Source organism: Camelus bactrianus, chromosome 8 (assembly GCF_048773025.1).
Source record: "Camelus bactrianus isolate YW-2024 breed Bactrian camel chromosome 8, ASM4877302v1, whole genome shotgun sequence".
In the NCBI taxonomy this organism is placed as follows: domain Eukaryota; kingdom Metazoa; phylum Chordata; class Mammalia; order Artiodactyla; family Camelidae; genus Camelus; species Camelus bactrianus.
The window spans coordinates 47,812,489-47,829,183 of NC_133546.1; the positions used below are offsets into that span (position 1 = coordinate 47,812,489).

Below are 16,695 nucleotides of genomic sequence, written 5' to 3' on the forward strand. Positions count from 1 at the left end.
TTGTGTTTGTTTCTGCTGTACAGCATAGTGATTCAGTCATGCAAATATTTATAAATCTTTTTATAATAGGTTATTACAAGCTATTGAATATAGTTCCTTGTGCTATACAGTAGGACCTTGTTGTTTATCTATTTTATATGTAGTAGTTAGCATCTGTAAATCTCAGACTCCTAATTTATCCCACCCCTACCCCCAGGATTGTTTTCTTATTTTCTCTTTCTCGTAGTTCATTATTAGTGTAAAGAAATGGAACAGACTTTTGTGTACTGATTTTGTATCCTGCCACTTTACTGAACTGTGGATTAGTTCTAACTGTTCTGATGAAGTCTTTAGTGTTTTTATATATAATATTACATCATCTGCAAATAGTGACGGTTTTCCTTCTTCCTTTCTAATATAGATGCTTTCTGTATCTTTTTCTTGCCTAATTGCTCCAGCTAGGACTTCCAGTACGATGGTTAATAATAGTGCCGAGAGCGGACATCTTTGTCTTCTTCCTGACCATTTGAGAAAAGTTTTCAGCCGTCACCATTGAGTATGATGTTAGCTGTGGGCTTGTCATATGTGGCCTCTATACCTGCTTTGTTGAGAGTTTTTCAATAAATAGATGTTGAGTTTTATCAGATGCTTTTTCTGCATAAGAACTTTTTTTCCTTCATTTTGTTAATGTCGTGTATCACACTGACTGGTTTGTAGATTTTGTACCATCCTTGCTTCCCTAGAATAAATTCCATTGGATTGTGGTGTATGAGCATTTCAATGTATTGTTGAATTCGGTTTGCCAGTATTTTGTTGGGGATTTTTTTTAATGAACTGCCACTTAAAATACTTTTTCTTATGTTTGATTGAAGCAGAGGGTCCAATTTAAGCATGCATTTATGCACTTACCAAGCATTTGTATTCTAAGTGCCTACTACCCTCCAGGCACTGTGCTGGGTACAGATGTAAATTGATGCACAGCCCTAGAAGGGAGATGCATGAGGGCGCAATAGCTGTACCACTGAAGGTTCAAGAGGGGCCCCTGGTGGAGGGGCTGGGGATTTGCTGGTTCCTTGTTTACAGTGGCTAAGAGGATGGAGTCTGGAGTCAGACAGCCCAGGTTCAGACCCTGATTCCATCACTTACTAGATGTGTGACTTGGACTGGTTACTTCTCTGTGCCAAAGTGGACCCCCTACACACACTAAAAAAATGGTGATATTCATGGTATAGGCCCATGTGTGGAATAAAATAAGCATATATTTAGAAAGCCCTTACAGAGTAGTGCTTGGTGTGTGGGAAAAACTATGTAAGTGTTTTAAACAAATCAAGTAAAATAAATAACATATATTTTGACCAAAGTAAGGACTGAGGAAAGCTCTGTTGTAAAAAATATAGAAACTAACTGGCAGGCATTTTCATATCTATTTTTAAATGTGTGGAAACTGGAGCTGATGGTTAGCTTACGTAGGAATTTACTATCACTAGGTTCTGTCTCCAGAGCCTTGGCTAATTTTTGTTCCCTGTGTTTTCAGTTATTTTGACGTTTTCAGATAAGGAAGAACTTTCTAACAATTAGAGATGCTTCAAAATGAAATGACCTGCCATTTGACTCTTGTCAGTTTCTTTCTCGTTACTAGAACCATCCAAACAAAGGTTGAATTGAGATGTAGCTTTGGGGTTGCCTGCCTTGGGTAGGAATGGTTGGGGGCCAAATAAGTGAATCCCTAAGAGCAAGTGATTTTTTTTTCCCCAGTCATACTTTAGTCTATAAAGGCATGTGACATTGGGAGCAGGGGTCTGGAGCTGTGAAATGGCAATTTCAGTGGAGAGGACAGTTGGAAGGGATTCACAAAGGCAGAGAGTGGATAGTTTCAATTGCTGGTCTCAGATTTGGACTTCATTTTGTAGAAAATGAGGAGGCGTTGCATGTTTTCAATAGGGGAGTGACCTAGATTAAAAGGAAGATTTTTTTAATCTCAGGGAGATAAATCTGGTAACAAGTGTCCATAGATTGGAAGCAAGAGTCCTTTGTGGAGACAGGCCACCTTGTGGATAGATGGTGATAAATAGATGATATATGAGAGGTATCCAAGATGACTCTGAGCCTCAGGAACTGAGGTGAGCTGGTGTATAGGTCTTTGTGGGGTCAGAAAGAGAGTGTTTAATATGCAGTTCTAACTCAGTTATTCATTCAGCAAATGTTTATTGAATTCACACAGGGCAGAGCTCATCACCCTTTGGTATTTTTATGGAAAACAAAACAAGCACACACGCATTCCGCATTGTATGTAGTGAGCCTGATTGTGGGGCAGCGTATGTGTTCGGGGAGAGCACCCTTGAGAACAGTGCCTTTTACAAAAACAGAAGCTGCTTTCTCTGAACCTGTGCGTGAAGTAGGTCCTTCACTTTTATGAGAATGTCTGATTATGTCTGCCTTGACCACAGAAAGGTCAGCAGTGGAACTGAAGACAGCTTTCATGTTTTGCAGTCAAGTCGTATTTATTCATCATCGCCCCAAATATCTTTCTACCTTAAAATACCTGAATACCTGTAAAGTCTAAAAACCCATCAAAGTACCATGTTCCACTTGTGTCTATACCACTGTCTTTCTTCCCTTGTGTTCAGAACCTTCCACTTTCTCTTTGACTTCTTGCTCCACAGTTTGAGACTGGGAATGGGTTTATCATTCCAAAGAACAGACGGCCGAGCCTCTGAGAGCCGGTGCATTTCCACAGAGACTATGAGTGTAGCACTTAGCACATTGTTGGTACTCAGGAAAATTAAAACAGATGATTAAATAGACCGGCTTTGCTGTCACAGAGGTGCCCCACAGGAGTTCTGTAAAATCTCCAGTGTTACAGAAATGCCCAGTCATCCTTTGGCAAGCAAACTAAGACAATCTGGAATAGACATTTCCCTTTATGTTTTCTGCCCAAAGGTGGCTCTGAAACTCCTCCCCACTCCTCCAAAGTGACGTGTCGGGAAGAGACAGGATCACAACCTTCAAATGCCGGGCTAGTATTTTTAACCTAAGCACAGCACAGGAATGTGCAGTGCCGCCTTGAGGTTCTTCGTATCCTTGTAAAACAAGATAAAGGGGTACGGAGGATGCGGGCTCTTTGCGTGATGGAATGTCTTGTTCCCTGTTTGCCTGGAGCGTGAAATTTCTGAGCAGCTCTGCTCCTTGTCATTTGCCACACTTAGCACAGGCCACACAAGTGGCCTCTGTCAAGTCTGATGAAAAGCGGAGCTCAGCGCCTTTTTATGAGCATTCTCCTTCCAACCTGTCAGGCTCTAAAATTAGGTGGGAGTTGCTATCAGCAGACATGCTTCTCTGTGAGGGGCTCGCCCTTTCCAGTTTTCCTTCATCTTCTGCAGATGAGCATGGCCCATGGCTGGTCGAGAGTCCTGATGTTTGCCTCAGATAGCACCAAATCTGACCTGGATTCGCTGTGGGAGTGGGGATGATTGTTTGGGGGAGCTTAAATGGTTGCACGTGTTCAACATTTTATTACTAAATGTATTCACCTCAAGGAGAGGTATCATTTCAGTAGAGAGAGGGCTGATCTCTTCATAACCAATGTCACTCTCTTAAAGAACAGTAATGTACCCTTGATTTGTTATGTTTCCTTGCTCCTCTTTTTCCTTTAAAGGAAGATGTTTTTCTTTCATCTTTATGAAACCAGATGCACATGTTAAAGACAGCCGGACGCACATTCAGTGACTGTCATCTTGGGCTGGGACACGCTTCCAGGGGAAAACAACCCCTGCAGAGCCACACTTGGCAGTAGGGATGGGTGGTTCATGACTATGTAGTTTATATAAATGTAAACCTTTCCTCTCTTTTCCTTTATATTAAGAGCTTATTAATATAAAGGATTCAGTTCAAGGATGCATGAACTCTTCTCTGTTAAACAATCATTCCTTAGGATATGGTTTTAAATATGCAAAGTTAGAAGCTGCTTTAAATTTGATGACTTAGTAAGTTGGGGTTAGTTTTCTTATTCTCTCAAGACTTTTTTGCTTCATTTCTGAAGTGAATTGTGCCTTTTAAAAATACTACTGAAACTGAATTTTTTTTACTAAAATGGCATGGCAGGATATGGTGGGATTTTTATTATTGTTTTAATAATCTGTCTTCAAGATAGTAACACTGACGACTGTTTAGAGAAGGAGCATCTTTTCAAGCCAACTCATTCTGCTTAAAAAAAGAATAATAAATAATAACCCCTGTATCTAGAATATGGCTTTTGATGTGTTTGAGTGAGTCTCCTTTTCAAGAGGGTAACCAAAACAGAAAAGCAAATAAAGCACAATATCTCTGGCAGGATATCTGTCCCCTGGATTCCTTAGAGATCAGTGATCATTGTCTTAAGGGTGAAAAAAAAACAATAATAAATCTGTGCGGAAGGTTCTAACATTTGCAAAATGTTGCACAATTACAGCCAACAAAGATACTTACAAGGAAGTGAAAGCTTGCATTATTTTGTGATAGAATCGGGAAAAAAACTCTGGATTTGATGGTAATTTCATATAAGCTGGCAGTGTCACCTCTGCAGGTGTCTTAGCTTTGTGGCTCTTGGTGTGTCATTTGTAAAGTAAGAGAGGGTGACCAGCTGGATGAGGTCCCAGAGCAACGGTCTCTCCTTGTATCTGAACTATTTTAAATCCCCAGAATTTGGGGTGATTATTTTAGTCCCCGAGGGCTGAAAAAGAACTGACACCAGCTTTCCTTTCTAGGTAAAACAGTCTTGCGACTGCGTGGAAATACCCATCTCTGTCCTCTGTGGGGAAACAGCAAGGGCTTCACAAAGGGTGTGGCTCCTGGTGGCCTTGCTGTGCTGAATGCTTTGGGTTTCTGACGTGGAACTACATTGTTATGCTGCTGAGAGGGTCTCCAAAATGAAGCATTTAAGTTCGAAAGGGGAGGAACATGAAATTAAGGGAGGAAGCTTTCTTAATTCAGTGTTGGATCAGTCTTTGGCCAGCTCACTAATGTTTAGCACTAACTGTGGCTTTGAATCGCTGTCATGATGTTTAGTTTTCGTTTGTGGTGTCCCCAATGAAGGTTTCATATTACAACATGCTTAAACACCCCCTTTCATGAGGTCCCCGGGATGCTTCCAAAGACAATCTGTCTTAGATTCTTGGGCGGTGCTTGTATCTGAGGGTGAACGGGTGTGCCAGGGAGAGACCCTGTTGCTAACATTGGTGTCATAGGCTCCTGTTTGAACTGGACCCGTCGCATGGACCATTTGCTCTGCTGTTGACAGGAGAAGGGAGGACAGGGCCCGTCAGCTTCATGTGATGAGTCACTGGCCCTGGATGACGGACAGACTTTTTCTGTTACTCATGTGGGCACCTGCTGGATCCCATGTGAGCACTTTGTTTTCCTGTCCATTAAGGATCCCAGGCTTTGGCATCCCATTAAAGGGCTGTGCCCACCGTGGACACTAAAAAGAACAGTTGTGTATTGTCAGCTCGCTCTCATTTGGTTACAAGTAGGGGAAAACAGTACGTCTTTCTGCTTTTTAGCTTGACCCTGTCATTACACGACAGTAGTGAACTGTCATGTAACGGAGAAATGGCACGTGGGTTTAAGCTTTGGCAGTTGTCTCCTCATCCAGCATGAGTGGCTTCTGTTTTGAAGAAATACAGAGTACGTTATAGCGGCTGTATGTTAGTAACAGCAGTTCAAGGTTCTATTGCTCCTGCCACAACTTCACTTTAGCAAATGAGAGGAGCAGGGAGACCGGGTGGGTCTGAGGCCGGCGCAGCAGAGTTCTGAGCAGGGTCTGCGGTGCACGTGGGAGAGGGGAGGCCTGGGTGTGAGAACGGAAGGGACCGCGTGAGGCCTGGCTCTGGGGGTCCTTGGAACAAGATGTGATTCCGAGAGCTGGCAGTCGGGGGGCTGAGGAGAGAGTGAAGTGTAAGAGACGGGTGTTGCTCGCCAAACTGAGAGAGGCCTGAAGAGGCGCCCACAGAATGTACATCCATCTAGAGCACGTTGGCTGAGAGATACAGATGGGCCGCCCTCCGAGTGAGGTCACAGCCCTCAGAGCAGGCAGCCTGAGGGCATTCTCACCGGCCCCTCACAGGGACCCGCCGATGGGGACGTGAAGGCCCTAAGCACCGAGCAGGTTATAGAGCGCTCTAGATGGCAGATGCGGAATTTACACAGAGAAAAGAGGAAACTGAGTATAGAAAATTGCAAAATAGTAGCGTTTAGCAGCAGGAAGAAGAGCTAAGCTAGTAATGGATCAATTAGGAAGGTTGAAAAAGAATTGGAGAAATACTTCACCCAAGAAGCTAAAGAAGTGGCTGCCAGTTAGGGATCAAAACGGATGGAGCCTGGGAAGAAACCAGTTCCAAGTGGCATTGCTGGGGGATAGAATAATTCTTCAGTAAATGGTGTGTAATAGTTGGCCATTTGGGGAAAAGTAGTTAGATACCAGACCACATGTAAAAATAAACTTCATTTGGATTAAAACTGTAAATGTAAAAATTCAAAATGAAAACATAGACAAATATTTTTATAACTTGGGATAGAGGGAGCCCTATTTGTGTTTGTGATAGCTGTATTTAAGATACCACAAAGAAAGTTAAAAAATAGGCCATAGACTGGCAGGAAATACAAACAAAATGTACGACAGAAAAAGGTTAGTATCCTTAATGTAAGAAGAGTTCTATAAACGAATCAGAAAGTAACACTAAAACAGTAGACATACTTTGTTTTCTAAGGAAGAGATAAAACATGACTAATAAATGGATGGACATCTTTGCTAATTTAAAAACTGAATCTTAATAATGAGATCATAATGTTTGTCTGTTAGACTAGCAAAAATTAAAATCCGTCTTAACATCCACTGATGATGAGAAGCTGACACCTAAGTAATCATTGTCATTAGGAGCTTAAGTTGAGACATCATTTTTTGAGCATCATTTGTCAGAATCTATTGAATTTTTAAATGCACATACACTTTGTTCTAGCAATCTCATATCTAAGAATTATCCTATACAAATCATAGCATGAGTGTATAAGATTTATGTAAAAGGGATTTATTACGTCATTGTTGATAACAGAAAAACGGAGAATAGTCTGAATAGCTATTGGTGAGTAAATGGTTAAATACATTTGCACGCTTTCCTAGAATTAAGTACTAGGCAGCCATTTTTTTAGTGAGGGAAACCTGAATGTCTTAACCTGGAAAGAATTTCGTAACATCTTGCTAAGTGAGGAGAGGAAGAGCAAGTTGTAGGCCAAAATTGGCCTGATTCTGCGTATCGCCATTTAATAATAACCTGTGTACGTGCATATGTGTAAATAGATGTGTCTGTAAGCATATGAAAAAGTTGGGAAGGGTGTACATCTCTGGGGTAGAGGTTGGGGGGGGGACAGAAATGGTCATTGATGCCCTTTGAAAGAAAGGTGGTGGGGACAGGACTGAACGAAGTAGGCACGTGTGCACTGTGGGTGTAGGTTACTCTAGATACGTTTGATCAGGAGGGAAGCAGGGGATGGAAATTTAACTTGAGGGACAGTGTGGTACAAAAAAGATTTGGGTGGCTTTTTGTTGTTTTCTTTTGTTATGTACGGTAGGAGAAATTTGAGTCTGTTTGAATGCCAAGGAAAGGGAGACAATACAAAAAGAAAAAGTTGTGAAAAGTCAGAAGAGTGCAGTTAGTGGTGGGCATGGTAAGAAATGAGTGATCCTTCTTCCTCTGGGTTGTAGAGGGTGAGTGAAGTTGGCGGAAGGTTTTTCAAGAACTCCAAGCAGACGGTCCCCATGAAGATAGGCGAGGCCAGATACAAAGAGTAGGGGATATAAATGGGGCTTGTCGGGAGTGGAAGAAATTGGAGAACACTGGAAACAGCTACTCTGGAGTGGATTTAGGAACAAAAAAGGTACAAGACAGTCATTTGGGAAAGACATAGGAAGGAAAAGTCTAGGAAGGAAAAGTCAAGAAAGAAAAAAACATAAGGAATTCATTTGAGGAAAGGGGGGGAAAGGCATAAGGCATAATAAGTTCAGAGCCCAGGAATTCAATATTAATTTGTAATGAAGTGAGTTGGCATTTCCTGAGTACCCAGCAGCCCAAGGAGAAGGAATCTGGTGGGTTTTGTTACAATTAGAGGACTTCAGGCATTAGTGGCACTTAAAGAGCTGGCTGAGGGTCAGAAGCTGGGCACGAAAGCCCAAGGGAGGCTGCCAGAGCCAGGGAAACATCAGGGACTGGATGATGTAGTAAAAGTTTGGGGTTTTTTTGGGGGGGAGGGGTTGTTTGTTTTTAAAGAAAAAAGGCCAGTATATCTCAGGAGTAAGACAGGGAAGGAGGTGAAAAGAGTAAGTCGGAGTCACAGGGGAAATGTGTGTTCCTTGCAGAGGAGTTTCAGGTTCTTAGGGCCAAGGTATAGCCAAGGCGATGGGTGTTTGTAGTGCCTGTTGGTTTGACTCTAGACTTAAGTCCCACAAGGGAAGGAATTATCTGGGTCTTATTCATCTTTATGTCTCCAGTGCTAATAAGTTCAGGGTCTGGCACATAGTGGACAGGCAGCAAGTATTTGAATGAACAAGTGGACAGGCTGGGGTGGAAGCCAACAGGTGAGGCATTTAAGCATCTGTAAAGCCAAGGTGGTGGACACATCATCAATTTCATTGTTAAAGTCACTGAAGAAAATCGTAGGAGAACTGGGTAAAGAGAAGTGCAGGGCCCCATATTGAATTGTCAAAGACTGTGGGGAAATACCTGGTTTTAGTGGATGTAATTGATGAGGCTGAGGGAATGATAAAAGCAAATGATGTGACTAGTTTTTTGAGCCCAGATCCATGTGCAGCAGAAGAGCTAGATATGCTCAATCTGCAGGTTTGGGCGTCCACCCGAGACCTGTGGGGTCAAAATTTCTGGGAACAAAGCCTAGAAACCTGTTTTAAACATGTTTATCACAGTTGCTTGGCCCCGCCACTAAGGCTCAAGAACCACTAGTGGAGATTCTGAAGTGGAGCTTTTAGGTTTGGCCAGGTTTGGGAAGCAAATGGAAATGAGGAATTTGCTAGTTTCTCCTCCTTACTGAGCAAATCTAGAAAGAAAATACCCATAGAGCCTCTTAAAGAAAAGTTTTGAGAGAAGTGGCTTCAAGAAGAAATCTGTTTCAGTGAAGTCAAAGGAGTGGAAAGAGCATGCTGGAAACTGGCTGGGCTGTTTTCGGGTCCGTTTGTCCACATGGGTTCTTCCATAGTTATCCAGAGACTCAGGTTAAGGTTTATTATCAGCTGCCGTTCCATAAATGGAAATGGCATAAAATACTGCTTTGTGTGTGTATACATAGAGATTTGATAAAATCTGTATACATATATATATACATGTATATAAATTGTGTATGTCTGTCTCAAGTCTGAAATACCCTTTTACGGAGTTTTCTCGAAGCTGATTTTATTGTAATCATCCTCACAGTGACTTTCCTTTTTGGATAGCGTTCAAATGTTGTTATTTTAACAACCAAACCACACCAGCCGAAAGCTTGGGTATATTTTTCCAACTGCAGGCATAAAGGGGCCCACGTGCTTTTGATTGTATTCCCCGAGGATGCCTTTGTCGCAGAGCCAGGTGGGAGAGTTGCAGGCTGACTTGCAGGCACTGGCAATCCTGCAGGTGGTAGCAGGAAAAGCAGGGCCACAGGAGGAAGCCACGTTGTCAGGAAGCAACAGGATGGAGCACTTTGCGAACAGGGGGGGTCTAAGCGTCGGCTTAGTGAGGACAGAGGTGCGCGGGTCTGGCTGATGGGATGAAGAGCAGGGACAGAGGGGTGAGCCGGGCCAGGATTTGAGGGTAAGTGGAAAGTTTTCAAACGGATGATTCAGGACGGTTTGCTTCCCCGCTCTTTGATGCTACCGCCTCTGTGGCTAGAGTGCTGCAGATTCTTCCCAAGTCTGAGGGAAGACCCTGTGTGTCAGCTCATTAGCCCCAGCCAGTCACCTGTACCACCTGCTACCTGGCACTAAATAACTTCAAGTAAAACTGTCCCCTTGGATAATTTGGAACTCCACAGTATATTCTCTCTGATTCCCAAACTGTCAAATTTACATCCCTCTCATTATTTCTCTCCAACGTTAGAAGCAAATGCTTTTTATACTATTTCTTGGCAGGTTTCAAAAAACGACCAGACTTGCAGGCATTAACTGTGGTCCTGTGGTGCCCTTCTCCACATCCACACCGCCTCCGCCCTCTCCTCTGCCCGCACCCTGTTTATTTTCAAGGACTTTGTGGCGACTTTCTACAACTGCCACCTTAAAAAGCTTTGGATAGAATGTGGCTCCAAGTCACACCAAGTGTAAAGACTTCCATCCTAGACTGTGATGTGTAAGGGCAGCACGTGCACTGAGCTAGGGCACCTTCCACGTGTCATTGGAGATAAAGACACCACGTTTGCCCAGAGAGAAAGCCGTTTACAGATTTTCTGTCTGGAAGAAGCTATTATCAGTCTTTGGTGACTTAGTGTTTATTCTGTGGCTTATCATTTGAATAGCATTTCATGTTCTCTTTCTAATCCTTTCTCTCTTATTCCATTTAGCTAAAAAGTAATGTGTAGAAATGTGGACTGAAGTTGCCCAGATTCCGGAAGGTTTGATGAGTCTTAATTATCAATGCTAGAGAAAATGTCTTTATTTAATCAGGAACAATAGGATTTCTATGTTTTTCCTCACCTACTCTCTACGCTGTTACGTGTTTTGTTGTTGTTAATGTTTATTTAATAGTTGAACATAGGAAAATGAAGAAGGGTTGAGTGTCTTAACATTTAGAGGGGAAATTCAGTATGAAATTTCTTTCCTAGAAAAGAAGTCTTCCTGGATTGAATTGTTTGGCAAACAAGCCAAATCTGACTTTCCAGGGCTGGGAGGGCCACTCAGGGGCAGGGAACTGAATGCCTGTTCTCTTCCATGGGCCTCGTGAAGACCCTAAGCAAGGAGGGCGTGATGGTCACATTTTAGGGATGAAGAACTGAGGCCGAGTGAGGACACCTTGCCCAGAGTCACCTAGCTTGATAGTTACGGGATAAGAATTCAAATTCAGGGCTGCCTGTTTGCACTACCTCGTGAAAACCGAAAAGGGCTAGGAGACGGTGAAGCACCTCAGTGGTGCTGGACTCTCACTGTGCTGCTCCACATCTTGAAGAGAGAATTTACTATCTGTACTTTTCCCGTTAACACTTTTAAATGGGAAAAGAAAAGAATTTTTGACGAGAGACAAAAAGCGTGATATAAGCAAGCTTCTTACTCGTGAAGTAAAAAAAATAGTGAAAGACAGTCCACTCCCCAGAACTGGGAGCGGGCCGTCCAGGAGAGGAGAAAGGGCGCCACTGCCTTGTTTTTTCTGTTTTTAGATCCTGGTTTCATGATTGATTGACAGCTCAGGTTCCTTGTGTTCTGGATTGTTCCTTTCCCCTCCCTCTCCCCCTGCCCAGTGCTCATTTCTATCTAAACTACCTAACATTCTCCCTTCTAGTCATAGGACCCCAAATCTTTGGGACATAGAGGGCGACGACCACTCTAGCTACTTACTGCTCATTGGGGTCCCAGGCTAGCTGGCTGACACTGGGCAGGTGGTGAGCGAAGGGTCGGTGTCCATCGAGGGGCTTGTATAAGTAAGCTGACTTGGCTGATTGGTTGATTATAGCCGTTTGAAGTTTGACTCTAGACAAGAAGAAACACATTTTATAAGATTAAAAAGATCTAATCCTAGCCAAGGGATGAAGGGAGCAAACAAGAATCATGCCTTCTTAAATGGAAAAATTGTAAAATTGATTTCTGTGCTTTCTGTTGGTTCAGGTTTTAGAAGGCAGATGTTGGAGTGTTAGTCCAGTGAACTAAAGGAGCAGTAAAAAGAGGGACCCTAATGTCAGAGACATTTTTCAGTAGTATTAAAACAGTTTGTTGGGGGCCTAAAAAAGCAAGGATTAGAGCCAGTAGTCATTTAAGAAAGAGGTTTATCTAACAGAAATCCATAGGCCCCTAGGGCGATGGAACAGTCTCACTGGAGTGTTGCTTGAAAAGCAGTCACAGATCGCTAAGAGGGTCACAAGAATATGTGGCTCCCATCGGTGAACCAGATCCCATCAGGGTTTTCCAGGGGTTGGTTGGTGAGATCTGTTCTAGCTTCTAGAGGAATGGATAGGGTCTCATGACATAGGTGAAAGGGAAGAGACAAGTCTGGTGATGGTGATGGTAATAGTGCAGCAGGATTGCATGTCCCACAAACGGAGACAGTGACATCTGGGTTTTCCAGTAATGCCTGATATTTAAAAAGCCCAGCATCTGAGAGTCAGAAATGTCCCTTGCCTTTTAAAAGATCAGAAACTTGGTGGTTAGCATATGCTTGTATAGGGGCCCCCAACACTCTGAGGCAGGAAGGCCAGCCTCGAGCAGTGGGATCTAGCTGCTTGCAGAGGTATCCCCTGGGCTATGGGGTAGGACCCCCAAGGCTATTTCTTCTCTCTCATGAACATATAACTGGAAGGGCCTTGTGGGATCTGGAAGCTCCAAGGCCAGGGATCTTACTGGGAGATTTTTTTCTTTCTTCCATTGCTTCCTGTTGGGAAGGACCCCACTGGAGAGGTACTGAGTCACCCTTACCCTTTAAACTGTGGTATAGAGGTTGGGCTCTAGACCCATAGTCAGGGATCCAAAGCCTACAGTAATCTGTTAGTCCAAGAAATGCCCTGAGCTGTTTTTGGGTAGTGGGATTAGGGAGTTGTAAGATTCCCCGAATTCATTCAGGGGAAAGATTACGGGTTCCAGAAGTCAGAACAACTCTTAGATAAGTTACCTCTTGTTTGACCATTTTGGCCTTGAAGCTGGAAACTGGACTGCATGCTGGATGGCCTGTTCTCGAGTAAGGGGGCAGATAAGTAGGTCATCTGCATATTGGAGAATAGTTCCTTTTTCGCTGTAAGTCCTGTAAATCTTGGGCCAAAGCTTGCCCAAAGAGAAGAGGACTGTCTCTAAACCCCTGTGGTCGTGCTGTCCAGGTTAGCTGGCATTGATACCCACTGGGTGAGTCCCACTGAAAGGCAAATAAATATTGGGACTGGGGACTAAGAGGTATACAGAAGAAAGCATCTTTAGGTCTGAGGTCGTGTACCACTGCGCTCCTGGAGGTATGTTCCCCAGTAACACACAGGGGTTTGAACCACTGGGTGAAGAGGTACTGCTGCCTCATTTATGATTCGTAAATCCTGGACCAGTCTATAGGTCCCATCTTTTTTAATGACCTGAAGGATAGGTGTATTGCACGGGGAGTTAACAGGAATTAGGAGACAACACTGTAAGAACTTAGAAATTATTGGCTGAAGGCCCTTCCTTGCCTCAGGTTTTAAAGGATATTGTTTTTGTTTAGGGAACCAGGTAGGATCTCTGAGGGAGATGACAATGGGAACAGCCGTCTTTGCTCGCCCTGGGATGCCTTGATCCCAGACAGCGGGATTAATTTTATTCTCCCAGGCCTCTGGGTCCAGAGATCTTTCTCCTTCCCCAGAGAGAAGTAAGAGTTGTAAAGAGGTGGAAGTTTGGGGATTTTCTCCCAGGATAATTCGGGTTCCCAACTTGTAAAGAAGATCTCAGCCTAAAAGGGGGCTAGGACACTCTGGCATGCATAAGAAAGAAAGTGCGAATGAGCGATTGTCCCATAAACAACAAAGGGGTTGAGTAAAGAACCTTAAGGTCGGTTTACCTGTGACTCCCATGACGGTACAGAGTCTAGAGAAGGGTCCGGAGAAGGAAGTTAGGAAAGAATAGGTGGCCCCAGTATCCAAAAGAAAAGTTGCTGTCCTACCTGCCACATCCGTTTGTACCTGCGGCTCCAGCCCAGTGATGAGGATCTGTTGCACTTGGGCTGACTGAAGGGGGCTTTTTAGTCCCGGACAACCATTTGCAAGTTGTAGGCCAGTTCTCCCCCATGGGCCATTTGGCTCGAAGGACAGAAGGCCACCCAATGACCCTGTTGGCTACACTGAAAGCAGGCAGATCTTGGAGGTTTGTCCCTGTAGGGACATTCTTTGGCTCAGTGACCACGTTGCACTGAGCACATGTTGCACTTACTGTTGGACTTACCTCGGGCTATTGGGGGCCGAGTACGTATGGACAGTGGCTGCCCTTGAAGGGCTGCAGTCATCTGCGCAGGCCTGGCCTCCTTCCTCCTTTCCTTCCCTGAGCCTTGGCCTCTTGCACCTGATCTTGATGATAAAAACTGTAGCAGCGATGGTCAGCATTTCATCAAGAGTGACTCCAGGTTCCTGGACCACCTTTTGGAGTTTTTGTCTAATATCAGAGGCAGACTGAGTGAGAAATTTATCCTTTAAGATTATTTGTCCCTCATATGAGCTGACGTCTAAGTTGGTGTACTTAGTAAGTGCCTCCGGGAACTGCTCTAAAAAAGCAGTGGGGTTTTCTCTGGGCTCCTAACAGCTAACACCTTAGAATAACTGATAACTTTCTGTCCGGCTGCCTGGAGTCCTGCCTTAACACAGATTAAAAAATGGTCTCTTTCCCACGTTTGGTTAAGGTCATTATAGTTCCTTCCAGGGTCCACTGGGGGAACAGCTGTTTCCCCTGTGGGGTACTTATTAGACAGATGTGGACTGTCTGCATATTTTCTGGCTTCTCTGAGAACACGTTCCTTTTCTATGTGAGATAAGGTTTGGCCAAGGATAATATTAACACCTTTCTGGGTGAGATATGTGCCAGAGTGAGGTGTTGAAATGCCTCTGTGTATTTATCTGGGTTATCTGAATAGCTTCCCAGATCAGTCTTGATTTGTCTCAGTTCTACCAGAGAGAAGGGCTTATGTATGAATTGAGGACCAAATTCTCCACCTGTTTCTACCAGGGGCCAGGTCTTAGCTATCAAAGGTAATGGAGGAGCTGAAGGCTGTGGTGTGGAGAGCAGAGCGGGAGGTTTAGGAGAGTCCCCCTCTCTAGGGGGTGGCGGGGACAGTAGGTTATTAGATGTAACCGTTACCTGAGTAGGAGATCATTGTTGTCCCTCAGTAAGTAAAAAATATGAACATATGGTGTTTCAGACCATTTGCCTTGTCTCTTACAGAAGAGTCAAGCTGGAACAAGACGATTGAGTTTATGCCCCTGTTTATAGGCCATGCTTCTTCCTTGCAGGGAAGTCGATGTTGTGGCCAGGCAATATTACAAAGGAATATAAGTGTCTTTCTTTTGAGGGTTTGTAGGTTAAAATGGTCCCAGTTGGCCAATACGCAGCCCAAAGGAGTCCCAGCAGGGATAGACTCTTGGTTTCCCATCTGAAAAACAAGGGTAGGATACAGGGGGATTTTCAGAGCTTAGCGTCCTAAGGTGAGAAGCCCATGGACTAACTGGTCTGATGTTTCAGCCTCTGTCCATAACCAGATGCATCCTAGAGGGTAGCCATGAATCAGCAGTGCCTAGCGTCCTAGGGTCCTGATTCGGGGATGGGAACTGACGTCTCAGCCTCCACTCCAGAAAGGGGGAAACGGCCACAGTCTTACCATGTCCTTGGGTATCTCCGTCGTCTGATTGGAGTGGCTGGTCACCCTACCACGCCTTGTATTCTCAGTCCAGTTGCCACAACCGGCCCCAGGAGCTGGCCTCGGGGAGGGAGAGGGAAATGAAGGAGGAAAGATTAGGTTTAAGCACACCATCTGAGTCATGGCACCAAAATTAATGTTACTGGAAAAAAGGGAAATAAGAATTACCTCGGTTCTTAGTCACCTGAAAAAAAAAGAATTTTTGAATAGACAAAAAGCATGATATAAGCAAGATTTTTTTATTAGTGAAGTAAAAAAAAATAGTGAAAGATAGTCCACTCCTGAGAACTGGGAGCAGGCTAATCCAAGAGAGAAAAATGGCGCCGTTCCCTCATTTTTCCTGTTTTTAGATCCTGGTTTCGTGATTGATTGACAGCTCAGGTCCCTTGTATTCTGGATGGTTCCTTTCCCCTTCCTCTCCTGCTCCCAGTGCTCATTTCTATCTAAACTACCTAACAAAAGCATGGAAATGTTTGCTGAGGAATGCTAAATCTAACTCTTCTGCTTTCTTTTGTTCTAGATTTTCTACCCCAGCAAGGATGGTACAAAGATTCCAATGTTTATCGTGCATAAAAAGGGCATAAAATTGGATGGCTCTCACCCTGCTTTCTTATACGGCTACGGCGGCTTCAACATATCCATCACCCCCAACTACAGGTGAGCACGGCACCTCGGGACTTCAGTGCGTCTCTGATCTTCTCCAGACAGCTGGGAGAAACCAGAGAATGGTCTGCGGGGTCATGCTTTTCTAATACATTTCAGTGTATATTTCAGGCTTCTTGTTTTCAAAGAGAGGCAGGATTATGTGTCAACTACCTGCATTTGGGGCCAGGAATTTCAGGATCGTTACAAGTTAAATCTCGTTAACCTTGTGTCTTCAGTGGAGTAGGTTGTTTGAGGCTGAAGCTAGCTGCCCGGCTACAGAAGGTTAGTATCAAGTGAGGCCTTGAAGAAGGGAAGCTCCCACCTCAGTGTTGGCATTCGCTACCACGCCCCTGCCCTCAGGGAAATGACTTTTCAGCCAGTGATTCTGTTTTTCAACAGAATAGTCTTAAAGTAGACTCTAGTAGTATTCATACTAAATATATTTTTTGTATACTCTATTACTTCAACTGTTTTAAACTTTTTGTGATTATCTCCCAATAAC

At 43.9% G+C, this 16,695-nt stretch overlaps 2 protein-coding genes across 3 annotated transcripts in view; one reads left to right on the forward strand and one right to left on the reverse strand.

The window, feature by feature from the left end:
* PREP (prolyl endopeptidase) overlaps positions 1–16,695 on the forward strand; it is a 117,302-nt gene that overhangs the window by 83,397 nt on the left and 17,210 nt on the right. For both annotated transcript variants that reach the window (XM_074368572.1, XM_074368571.1), the window contains exon 11: positions 16,069–16,205. In XM_074368572.1, the coding sequence (XP_074224673.1) occupies positions 16,069–16,205 (137 nt within the window). The remainder of the gene's footprint in view (positions 1–16,068; positions 16,206–16,695) is intronic.
* LOC141573251 (uncharacterized) lies at positions 7,020–16,070 on the reverse strand. The gene is made up of 3 exons (XM_045524623.2): positions 14,087–16,070; positions 11,540–11,671; positions 7,020–9,757 (listed from the first exon to the last, which is right to left on the reverse strand). The coding sequence occupies exons 1-3, from the start codon at positions 14,242–14,244 to the stop codon at positions 9,370–9,372; spliced, it is 678 nt and encodes a 225-aa protein (XP_045380579.1). The 5' UTR covers positions 14,245–16,070; the 3' UTR covers positions 7,020–9,369.

Coding starts and splice junctions, on each gene's coding strand:
- LOC141573251 (XM_045524623.2), bottom strand. CDS start 14,244: ATGCTGACCATCGCTGCTACAGTTTTTATCATCAAGATCAGGTGCAAG. Junction 11,672..14,086: donor TCGGCCCCCAATAGCCCGAG/GTAAGTCCAACA, acceptor CTTCTTGTCTAG/AGTCAAACTTCAAACGGCTA. Junction 9,758..11,539: donor GCCTGGGACCCCAATGAGCA/GTAAGTAGCTAG, acceptor TCATCCCATCAG/CCAGACCCGCGCACCTCTGT.